General features: G+C 36.8%; 1 protein-coding gene across 1 annotated transcript; it reads right to left on the bottom strand.

Annotated features, from left to right (window-relative positions):
* Nucleotides 1-2,965: 2,965 nt before the first annotated feature.
* On the bottom strand, nt 2,966-10,970 carry pold3 (polymerase (DNA-directed), delta 3, accessory subunit). Its single transcript, XM_023291705.3, has 12 exons — nt 10,817-10,970; nt 10,027-10,082; nt 8,487-8,586; nt 8,355-8,394; nt 8,060-8,192; nt 7,682-7,937; nt 7,527-7,599; nt 6,032-6,179; nt 5,697-5,800; nt 5,239-5,324; nt 4,288-4,369; nt 2,966-3,381 (listed from the first exon to the last, which is right to left on the bottom strand). Exons 1-12 carry the CDS (start codon nt 10,871-10,873, stop codon nt 3,185-3,187), a joined length of 1,332 nt encoding a protein of 443 aa, XP_023147473.2. The 5' UTR covers nt 10,874-10,970; the 3' UTR covers nt 2,966-3,184.
* Nucleotides 10,971-12,475: the final 1,505 nt, after the last annotated feature.

The following is a 12,475-nucleotide window of genomic DNA, read 5'->3' as shown; positions in this document are numbered from 1 at the left end:
TTTATTTAGGTATCATTTCATGTTGCAGCTGGGTCTAGTTTAGATGGATCTACGGTAAAAATCTAAAATCCTAATTTATTGTTCACTATACACCAATCAGTCACAACATTAAACCACTGACAGGTGAAGTGAATAGCATTGATCATATTGGTACTATGTGGTGTTCTGCTGGAAAACCTTGGATTTTGCATCCGTGTTGATGAGACTTAGACACACATATAAACGTTCCAGAACAAGCACACTTCCTCAAGCAAATAGAAATCCTAAATGTCACTGGCCTACCCCCACAGGAAAATGCACCCCAATCAAACGACACGACAATCGCCCAAGATATTTAATGACCTCCAAACTTCCAAGACCCCATTCAGATCAAGCATCGACAGGATGCAGTGGAACAAGTTTGATTCACCACTGCACAACTTAGACTTTGTTGTCCTCGTGGGGAAATTCTTTTCCACCGCACCATTTCGCTTGGTTTACATTGACAGGACAGTACAAAAAACCCCAAACAAACAAACAAAACCCCACATCATCTACAAAAACATTGTTCATCATATAAGTGTAGTTTTCACTCTGGCCAGATCACCTTGGCCTTTTGTTAAGGGTTACTATAATAGATGGAATTGGGCTTTTGCCTCGTCGTGCTCATCTTCATCTCAGTGTTCTGTTTCTATGTCCTGAGGGGAGGACAGTAAGATATGTGTTCAGTGGGTGTGTTATGTCCTATTCTGTTATCATTGCAATTCGTGTAATGGCCCTGTTGTTTAATTCTGTGAGGTTTGGTGTGGGAAGCTCAATTATTTTGGAGGCTGTGGTGGTTATGAATTACGAGTTTGGTTTTGTTTGTAACAGAGAGCATGTTATAGAAGCAGGTGGAGCAGTACAGGAGGATAGACTGGATGATGCGTTGATACAGCAACAGAAGGAGAAGGGGAGCAACATAAAGTCCTTTTAGTTTACGGATGGCTGAGTGTCTCTGGTGGCTTCTCTTTTGGATGTCCATGGTGTGCTTGTGAAAGGTGAATTTATTGTCGAGTGTAATCCCAAGACAACCCAGAGCACCCAAAGGATCCACTGGCAACGTCCTCGTGCCAGACCCCATAGGACACCCTGAGAGGTCCTCTGGTCCAGGCCCAATGCTTCAGAGCAGTTTTGATCACATAAGGGGGACCAACACAATGTTAGGCAGGTGTTTTTAATGTTGTGGCTAATCGGTGTATTTTGTATCAATAATCTCGATCTACAAAATTCGTAGTCACAGACATGACGAATAGTTACTCTAAGAGAGCTTTTGAAGTCTTCTGCAGGGATGGAGAACCTGTAACAAAGATGACCATCTTAGTAGCGCTTCATCAGTTAGGTAGAAAAACTAGACAAAAGTTATTCTGAGAGCACAAGGAAAAATATTCTTCAGTCTGATGGATCAAAATCAGAAGGTTGGGCCGAACTACAAGCATTATGTTAGTTGAAAACCTCTGCTCGTGATCTGGCTAATACCGGCAGTGAAGCATGGTGGTGGCAGCATCATTCTATTGGAGTTTCTCAGCAGCAGGTCAAGGTGACCGGTCAGAACTCAGGGAAAGATAAATGCAGCAAAACACACAGAGGTCCAGTAACCTGACACTGGGATGGTGGTTCACCTTTCTAAACAACAGCAGCCCAAAGCTAACAGCTAACACCAGAACAACTGTAGGTCAAGTCTCTGGACTGCGTTTGAGCGTTCCAGCCAAAGTACAGATTTAAACCCAGCAGACATCTGTGGGGAGACCTGAAAATGGCAGCTCACATACACTACTGTTGAAAAGTTTGGGGTCACCCAGACAATTTCATGTTTTCCATGAAAACTCACTTTCATTCATGCGCTAACATAACTGCACGAGGGTTTTCTAATCATCAATTAGCCTTTCAACACCATTAGCTAACACAGTGTAGCATTAGAACACAGGAGTGATGGTTGCTGGAAATGTTCCTCTGTACCCCTATGGAGATATTCCATTAAAAATCAGCTGTTTCCAGCTAGAATAGTCATTTACCACATTAACAATGTCTAGACTGTATTTCTGATTAATTTAATGTTATCTTCATTGAAAAAACAATGCTTTTCTTTCAAAAATAAAGACATTTCTAAGTGACCCCAAACTTTTGAACAGTAGTATGTTACCCATCCAATCTGACGGAGACTGACAGGAATAACCAGGAAAAAATGGATAAATTGACCAGATCCAGATGTGCAAAACCTGCAGAGATTGAAGACTAAAAGCTGTAACAGCTGCCAAGAGAGCTTCTACAAAACACTTACGAATGTGAGATTTCATTGGTTAATAAATTTGCAAAAATTTCAGTCATGTTTATACAATAGCATCATGGGTAATGTAGTGTAGTTTGATGGTGAAAAAAAGAAGGTAATTCTATCATTTTGAAACTGAATCTACAACCCAAAATGAGGATTACATTATTTTCAAATCTGCATTTAAATTGGAATGTTCTACTTACCAACAGTGTGAATAAATTTTGATATCCTACATTTTAGGTAGTAGTGGAAATTAAGTACGCTCACTAAAGTATAAAATTGAGGCAATTATATTTAAATTTGATCCTTGTTTATACTTTCACTCCAATCAATTTTATATTGATTGGAGTGAAAGTATAAACGTTCTTCCACTGCTTGTTTAAGACAATTAATTTAGAGCCAGTAGAAAGATACAGTAAATGAAGCAGTAATAATCTGTAATCTACAATTTAAAATATTAAACTAAAAAATTTAAATTCCATATTTTAGGACAAAAGTTGTGAAGTAAACACTAGTGCGTCACTACTTCTGAGGATTTGGTAAATTCAGAGCAAACATGCAAATTTCATCATTTTCAACAGTGGCCATTAAATTGCTTTCTTTACTTTTGTTTCTTTTAGCACACCTGCAATAATCCTGTCAACAACACATATCAAAGTAGAAGCAGAGGCTCAGTTTCAGTTTTCAGTGTTTATTGATTGAACAGAACATGCATTCACAGCTGGTATAGTATATAATAGCAAACAGTTAATGATAAAATGTTTGTTGATGTCTATGTTGAGGTCTGTTTCTTTAATTCATTCCAGTGATGCGTTTCAGGTGAGAGTCAGTTGCAGTAAAAGGTCTTTAGAAGAGCAGTGCTTTATGTTTGTCTGTGTCCGTCGCTGTCTTGTATTATTTCTTTTGGAAAAATCCCATAATGGAAGCTTGTTTAGTTCCTTTATTTGCACTGGCTGAAGATTTTTTTTGACTTTTCTTCTCGTCGTCTTTGCTACTTGATGCTTTAAAGGGATCTCTCAGAGCTTGTTTGGTGGGCTGGAAATCATCTTCTGTTTCAGAGTAAGATTCACTCTCGTAGCCTTTTTCTGTGACTGTGGAAGAAAATAAATAAACTGGAGTTACAAATTACTGCACAAAATCCAGAGTATTAAGAATTTAAAGATTTGTTCAATTTGCTGTTTTCTGCAATTTAAGGCTTTGGGGATAAAATGTGCCATATGTGTAGTGAAATGCATTATATCAAAAGGTATTTGAACTGTTTTTGTTGAATCTCATTGATACTTAGGTTAAAAAAAAAAAAAAACAGAAGCACCTTTCAATATAATTAAGTACAACAGAGGTGCAAATTAGAGATATCAAAAGTACAACAAAACTGAATCAAAGCTGAAATAAATACCTGACTTGCATACTTGACAGTTAATTAAGAATTTCTAGAACATTTCCAGGTTTCATTTTACTTTTGGACAGTCACTTGGACAAAACAAGCCATCTAAAAATGACACCTTGAGGTTTTGAGATTTGTGGTTGTCATTTGCTTAACTTTTGACCATCACTGAGACTATAGTCACCAGGTTAGCGTTAAATCAGTTAAAATCATAAGGCAGTTACATAATGAAACTTCTGTTCAGGTTCAATAAGGGAGATCTGTTCACTCTGTTTCTGTATTCTTGCAGTCAGAATCACTTCATTCTCACTTTCAATGTCACTACTTTTGACCAATTTTCTATCTGTCCACATCTAACAAGCCCATCAGCCCCATTTTAAAAACTGATCTTAATTCTGTCCTTATCCCTCTCAGACTGTTGACCATGCATCCACTTTCATGTATTCTTGTGTTTCTGCAAAACGTTCTTATTTTTAAACAATCGCTTTGTTGGACTGAAGTTACAGCCCTAAACTGACTCATCAAGATTTTTAAAGGTGTTTTCTACCTAAATATTTGCTGGATTGACTGCAAGTTACAAATATGAAGTAGAATAAATACAAGTTTCTCATACCGATGCACCCTTCTTCGTCCACAAAGGTACGAGACTTCAGAACTCGTCTCCTCTTTCTTATCTTCCCATCAGAGTTCCCCTGCTGTAGGAGAATAAATAAAATAAGAAACAGAATTGTTCAGTGTGAAAAACAAGTGGTTGATAGATATGGGTTGTTCACTGGCCAACTGAGAAAACAGGACAGCCAATGGCTGATACATCATGCCAACATAATGCCGTTTATTTTCCATGTGAAAGTACCATTTAAAAGCTGCATTGTCCTAATTTCCTAAGCACACATGCACTCAGTCTGCATTAATTTTACATAATAAAAGTGCATCAACTAAATAAATGTCCACATGTGATCAAAAAACTACAATCTGTGACAAAAACCCCACAAAAATGAAATGAATGAAAAATCATCAGCATTTGTCAGCATCTCCTCCTGCTGGTTTAGTCAGCGTATTGATGCTGCATGAAGCGTGTTGTGAAACTCTGTTGCAAATGCATCCTATCATTGCTCATCTAATGACTTTAAATCTCTTTGTACAGCTGCTTGTTTTGAATTGTGACATACGATCACTCAACTCAACTCCTAAAATTCCTCGCTAATTTTAGATTTAACATACACTTAACATGCTAACTCAGATCCGCTAGCTTAGCAGATACCAATGGCTTCTGTTTATAGTGTTTTTCTCTGCCTTTTTAACTGAGAATGATATTTGTAATCAATATATATTCATTAAAAACACCTTATAAACTGCTAGTCAGGCCCCAGCTGCCAGTAGCCGCGGTTAGCTGCCCTCCTGCTGATCTGGTAAAGATACCAATCATCTCAAAATTGATTAGTCAGTCTATCTCTATTCAATAAATAATTATAAAATGGACACAAAATTATTAAAAGAATTGATCGATTTGATGTTTTCATTATCCACCTCACAATTATTACTAAAATGTCACTAAAACACTTACATATGAATGTGTAACAGCCTCGACTTCCTTTTTAGGACTCGGTGATGCTTCTCTTGTTTCCATCTGCGGCGGAGAATCTGGAATAACTGCACAAATTAACAATCATTAGTTTCCTCAATCTACTCTTCAATGTGGCTTTGGAATTTCTCACTTTCATAATTGTGTTTTTTGTCCCAAGACTTAAATATTCTGCATTTACAACAAGGAAAAACTAAGGCTAATTCTTAAAGATTTTAATTCTGAAAAGACAAATTGATGGATGAGTTGTTAGACTGAACATTCGTACTGCAGGTCCAGGAATTACTGTAAAAGTAAACAACAGGACTACATTAAATGGGAACTTCATTCATTGTCAGCTCTATTTATGCTTTTTCTTTATCTATTTATCTTAAATTGCTCATTTATGTTTTCAAAACACAAAGATGACTGGGAAATAAAGAGAATAAAGTAATGAGTACCATCTTCATCGCTGCTGTCTGGTTCAGGTAACTTAATCCTTCGTCTCTTTTTCTTCTCCATTTTATCCTCCTCACTATCAGAATCTTCTATGCGCTTATTTTTGCTTTAAAGGAAGAGAAACAAATACATAATTTTAATAAATATAATGATATATTTGACAGTGAACAAACAGTAAACACCTTTAATGATCTTTGTAAGACATTTATAGGCAAGAAATGTTATATTCTCTGTTTGCATCTCATTTTATGAGCACAAAATCATGAAAGGTTGATAATGTGAAAGGAAAATTTCCGCTCATTTGTCACAGATTTCCCACATCAATATATAAACAAACCTCCTGGAGTCGTTCTTAGTATTTTTCTGCGGTTCAGCGACAACATCGCCTCGTTTTTGCTCTGGTTGTGGACTCCGACGTTGTTTCTCTGCTGCTGTGGAAGATGACTGAGCTGCTTCCTCCTCCTTCACGTTTTTTTCAGGTTTTTCTGAAGAAAAGAGGAAGAACGATTTGTCAGAAAAGTTGTGACCATATTCAATCTGGGTGCACCGTGGCTTGGGTCACTTTTCTTTAAAGAAGCTCCACCTCCACAAATAAAGAAACCTTCAGAAAAACTGTCAAAATGTTACAATTATGTTCGTTTCTACATCTCACTGACAGAAAAGTTTATAGTAACAGCATCCAGTCGGGTTGATTTTAACTGACAACGACACCAAACTTAAAGAAAGTCTGCATCTCTTCAAACATAATTACTAGACAGGCAGAGTGACGTCTAATAGACAGTCAGAATCTGCCTTGACACAACATAAAGATTATAAAATGGTTAGTTTTTTGTCTGGCTTCACTACCTCTATCACATGCTAGAGAGGAGAAATTAAAACACTTCCCTACAGTAGCAGCAATCAGAGAAAACTAAGCTGGTTAACACAAAAACATTTGTTCCTGAACAACAGTTTTACTAGTCTTCATGTTCAGTTCAATTCAGTTCAACCTGTTTTGTAGTGCAGGCAAGTAAAAAAAAAATAAAAGATGGAGGCATACAAATAAAAAAACTTGCATAAGAATGACATATAAACATATTAAAAGGCAAAGTTAGTACAATGAAAATTGAACAATTTAAGCATTTGAATTTAAAAAATAAAAAAGAATCAAGTAAAACAAGGACAGCTAGAGGCAAAATATGATGAAATTAAAAAATTAATTCCCCTAAGGGTAAAAATACCGCAAGTTTCAGATTGTTTTGTGTGTTGTTCTAGGTTGCATTTGCACAGTGAGCAAAACTGGATTTTCCAAGACCAGTAAAAACAACTGGGACTTGCAGAGTGAGCCAATCATTTGAGAGCGTTTAGTAAGCGACAACATGAAGAGACAGCAATGAAGTAATGGAAGGGGGTTAAAAAAAACAGCAAGCAGGGCCATCTGACCTACAGCTCACAGTGATGAGTACTGTAATTACCAGTGATATCGCCAGTAATAAACTTTAATACAGAGTGATAAACTGCGTCCCATGACTTAAAGGTTGCAGCAGAGAGTAGCTAAACGTAAGTCCAAAGTCAAGTTCTATATAAGGCCACTTTCACCAAATAGTGTGAGTAAAGCTAAAATAAAGTAGTTGATACACATCGTCATGGTTTTAAAGAAAACCTGAAACCTTCAGAATTCAAACATTTTTTTTGAGCAGCAGTTTTACACAATGAAGCAGAAAAAACGCAACATACAGAAGCAGAAATCAAACAGCAGCAGTCTGTGAACTGAATATATACACTTTCATGCAATCCTGTTTAATACAAATACAGTAAACATGTTCTTAAACATCACCGGAAGTGTTGCTTACTTGCTGGTTGACTTCCAAAGAAGTTCATCATCGGATTGGCTTTTGCGGCTGGTCTGCTTTTGGGAGCATCGACCTAAAACGCAAAAACACAAATATACACATCTTTTCCTACTCTGCAGAACAGTTAACCACACAAAAACTACACAAAATCATACCACTGGTGCATCTTCTTTCTGCTCAGACTTTATCTCTCTGCCGCTGTCCTGATTCTTAGGTGTAGATTTATTTGCAAACATTCCCATGATGCCTTTTGCCGGCTTGGCGGAAGGTTTGGAGGCCAGGATCCCATTTCCGTTCATGGCAGGCTTTTTGTTTTCGGGTTCTGGTGAAGGAGGTCGGTGCATTTCTCTCGCCTGCTGCAGCTCCAGAGAAGACATGGGCACTGCAGTGGCACAGCGGATCGCACTGTATCTGCAAACAGGGCGAAAAGAAATACTCAAAATCCCAAAGACAACTTATTAGTGATGTTTTTTACTCCTACGTGCAGATTTTTCAGCCAAACTTTCAAGCACACGACAGTAAGATCGACGTACTTGCTGCAGTTCTTCAGATTGTCTTTCACAGCATCATAGTCGACGCTGTAAAGAGGCCCGCTGTCTTTCAGTAAAGCTTTCTGGACGCTGTAGACGTGGACGCTGACGATCAAGCTCATCTTGGCTTTGACATCTGCAACAGAAAAGAGTTGAGGCTACATACTCTTGCCTTTTCTACTACAGATATTTCCCTAAATGAACAAAATAAACTCAAGAATACAAGAGCAAAGTGTTCAGTAATGATGACTCTTATGGTAAATTTTCCACACAAAATTGTGAAATAATATTTACACACCTTCCAGCTGTTCCTCTCGGACAACTGACACCTTGTGACTCTAAAAAGCAAACAGAATGTCAAATGAAACAAAACAAAACCACAGCTTTGTGCACCCAGAGAAGAAACAAACAATGTCAGAGCAGGTCTAACCGTTTGACCGTTGTCCACAAACTTCCCAGACACCAGATAGGTGGCGTGAAGCTGAGCTGAACTTTCCTTCCTCTTGTGATCCAGGTAATGGAAGAGCATTCTGAAAACAATTTATACGTGTTAAAGTGATACTACACCACACTATATTGATTTGGCTACAATTAATATCAAAAATAGAGATTTATTAATCAAGCCACATAAAATTAATTGCCAACTACTTTGATAATTTATTTTGCAAGCAAATGCTCTACAATTTCTTAAAATTTAGCTTCATCAAAGTCAGAAATTGATGCTTTTCTCTGTAAAGTGAATATATTTGCCTGTTGGACTGTTGATCCAACACAAGACACTCTGAAGCTGCCACTGTGAACTCTAGGAACGTTATTTTAAGATTTATTCAACAAAATGATGAAATCAAGGAAACAATCATTGCTTACTCTTACAGCTCACAGTACTGCACTGTATTTTACAGGGCTTCTGCAGAAATCAGCCAGTCAAATTTAACGCCTTTTAATGCCATTTTAATGCTATACTGTAAAAATTTTAATGCATGACCGTGAACTCAACAAATTACACAGGTTTGTTTTTTGTAAAAGATGATTTTTATATGAAAAGTGTCACTACATTTCACTCTTTCTGAATCCAGAAACCACCCCTGTCCACCCACGGGCTGTAGTCATTCTCTGAATTCCACGTTTTCTAGCCATTTTTGCTGGAATTTACATTTCCCCATTTTCCAGCTATCCTCCACCTGGTCCAGCCTGCCGGCCACTTTCCGAACATGCAGTTTTTGGAATTGCACCTGACTGGCCGGAACAATTATCGCAGTGCTTCAGCATGTTTACGCAGATGCACATATCTGACGAAGCGCAGTCTATAATTACATATTATTATATCATTATTATCAAATGTTTTTTCTTGAAAGCTGCAGAAAGAACTTTTAATGCCACTGAGAATCAAATTTAATGATTTTTAATGCCATTTAAGGCCTCAACTTTCACAAAATCAATCTAATGATTATGAATGCTTTTTAATCCATTGCAGAAACCCTGTTTTAGCTGCTACTCCCCTGTTTTATCAATTTATATTTATTGTTATTATTTTAGTTTAATTATTACTGTAAAGCACTTTGTGGTTTTGTATCTGTGAAAAATGCTATATAAATACAATTAATTTACTTACACAAGGTCATTGAGAACCAGCTAATGCTCCCAGACCTACTACACCAGGCAGCCTTGAGGCCATGTATCAAACAAATGTTTAATATTTTGGGATATCTGTAGCAACATGAAACACCAAGTGATAAAAACTGACACTAAAACATAACTTTAGTTTTATTTTCTTACTGTTTTGCTGATAGTAAATTGCATTTTAAAATGATTAAAAGGTTGCTTTGAGTCAAGACTAAATTCAAGCATTTTGTTTTTAACCACTGCCCCTACATTTTTACACCACCCCCTTTGCTTTGATGTTGCTCTGCTCGAAAAAGAAATTACCATTTCTGCACGTTAAAGCATATAAAAGACACAGGAGCACTTACTGTTTTGCTGTGTTGACATGGATGCCAAGAGTGAGACTCAGCCATTTATAGGTGACCTGGTAAACAACGTTCATGCTTAGATTCACATTTTTATTGTCACAGGAATAACACAACTGACAGAATTACTGCAGACTGAATAAAGTTGTATACACACAATACCGCATTGAAAACCACCTGTAAACTCCTTTTAGTGCCACCCTTATCTCTATTTGTGTGCACCTTTATGTTCCACCTCTGTTCTCTACTATTTATATTTATTTCCCATGTTCTGTGTTTTGCAATTGAAAAAAAAACACAGATATGACAACTGTAAGAAAACTAATAAGAAGGTTTGCTATTACTGGCTATTCAAATAAACATAATCAACAGGTTTTCATTTTTGGCCTGGATAATGTGCACATTTCTTTATGGTATCTATCAGGTGATCCAACATCTTCTGTAGCTTATTGAATCCTACATTGTTGTTCTTTTGGAACTGCTGGCGGTTAAATCCAGCAACTGAAGCCACTCAACTGTGAAAAATCGGGTTGTTTTCGTTTTTAAAAGTCATTTGCTGCAATGCTCGTGAGCCGATTTAATCAAAAACCCTAAACAAACCGTGATATTTCACAATTATCGACCCCTATAGACATATTTTGTCGTGAAATGAGAACAACCGTAAACTGGCAGGTTTTTGAACGCAGTTCCACCGCCAAACATGTCCGGGCTAACCCTCGGTACAAACCGCCATTAGCTCGACAAGAACAACCTTAAAACACTACGACACGCCGTGTATCAAAAGTGAACCTACTATTTTATCGTGGTCGTTGACAAATTCGTCAATATTATCCAGATAAAGCTCGTCCATTGTGATTTATTCTCTTGGGAACCGGGACGTCTTCAGAAAACAGATTCAACTGCGCGGGAAGGCCGTTTATTTACTTCCTGGTAGATGTCACGTGTGTGCCTGTACTTCCGGTGGGATGATAGGCTGCAGCGCGCCCTCTGCAGGACAACAAGACACAAACCCTTTAAAACACACCGAGACACTGAAAAAAATAATTGAAACTAATTAAATGTTCGAAATAAACTTTAAAAAATCATCAAAATCAATCATATCAAATCATTGCACATTGTCAGTTGAATCCTTTGCACATTCCTGCATACTGTATATATTTCAATGACTTTTAAAAAATATATATATTAAACCTCCTTGGATTTTCTCCCCTTACTGTATATTGACTTTTTATTTTATTCTTTTAAAAAAATTTTCTCATCATTTTTACTGTAATGCACCAAATCACAATGTCTAATTCCTGGTAAGTGAAAATCTAAGTGGCGACAAAAGTGACTGTGATACAAGTAAAATTCAGTATTCAGTGTTACCTGATAAAAATACTCAAAGTGTGACAGGAAAAGTAGCAGCTTGGTCCCTCACACTGATATGTTATCATATATGATATAATTGGATAATTATCATGGAAGCATCAGTGCATCAGCAGTGTGAAAGTAGAAGCAGAACATTTCATGAAAAGTAAAGTACAAGCACATAAAATGTGTACTTCTATGACATTCAACTCGATAATACTGAAAACGGCTACTAGCAAATCTCTAACCAAGACACAGAACTCATTATAATGGAGTTTTATCGAGGTTTGTGAATCTTTACATCATTTTATGTCCCTGCACAGGCGAGGCAGGTTTATTCTCGCACTGAAGAAAATGTTCATAAATCACGACTTAGAAAATGAAACTAGCTCTTGTAAAGTTAAAGTGTCATCTGTGAAGATTGAATGTAGTTCAAATAGACACAGCAACAGGAAAGAGGACGAATGTGGGTATTAAACCAAGAAAAGAGGCTCATTTCTGAAGAATTAACAGGAGAACAGCAGCATGGAAACATATAGGAAGAAAGTGAAGAAGGCTGTGCTGTGGTGTCTCTTGAAAGAAAGTAATGACTGAAGAGGGCAGATAACTTATAGACAAAAAAAGTATGAAAAAATCCAACCTGATTTGTGCTCGTGTTTTTTTTTTTTTTTTTTTTAACACATCTAGCACACCAAAATAAAACCCTTTTATTTTTTAAACCCATCTTGAGGGCCTGGATCTGGATTTTTATGCCATTTTACAAGTAGACATGTTTATTCTTAGTAATCAGCTGTGACAGACATCCAGGAAATTTTTTTTTTGTTACAAAACATCCTGATTAAGTTCTGCAAAGTTCTATAATATTTTCATTTAGTTTTTTGTTCCCAGAACATTCCTCTTAATAGAAAGAAATTCCACAAAATGTTCTTTTAAAATATTTTCCAAACTTTCCTTTGTTTTCATGTAACAATGAAGGAACGTTTTATAGATTCTACAGTGTGTTCCTCAATAACATCCCCAAAACATTCTCAGAACATTGCAGGCAAAATGTTCCACCTTTGTTGTTATTTCACACAACAGGAACATTTTATAGAAAACATTC

This window comes from Amphiprion ocellaris, chromosome 10 (assembly GCF_022539595.1).
Source record: "Amphiprion ocellaris isolate individual 3 ecotype Okinawa chromosome 10, ASM2253959v1, whole genome shotgun sequence".
Lineage (NCBI taxonomy): Eukaryota > Metazoa > Chordata > Actinopteri > Pomacentridae > Amphiprion > Amphiprion ocellaris.
Note: the sequence above shows the minus strand (reverse complement) of the source record. Positions and strands in the feature narration are given on the sequence as shown.

Coding starts and splice junctions, on each gene's coding strand:
- pold3 (XM_023291705.3), bottom strand. CDS start 10,873: ATGGACGAGCTTTATCTGGATAATATTGACGAATTTGTCAACGACCAC. Junction 8,395..8,486: donor TTGTGGACAACGGTCAAACG/GTTAGACCTGCT, acceptor TTTGCTTTTTAG/AGTCACAAGGTGTCAGTTGT. Junction 4,370..5,238: donor AGGCTGTTACACATTCATAT/GTAAGTGTTTTA, acceptor ATTCTCCTACAG/CAGGGGAACTCTGATGGGAA.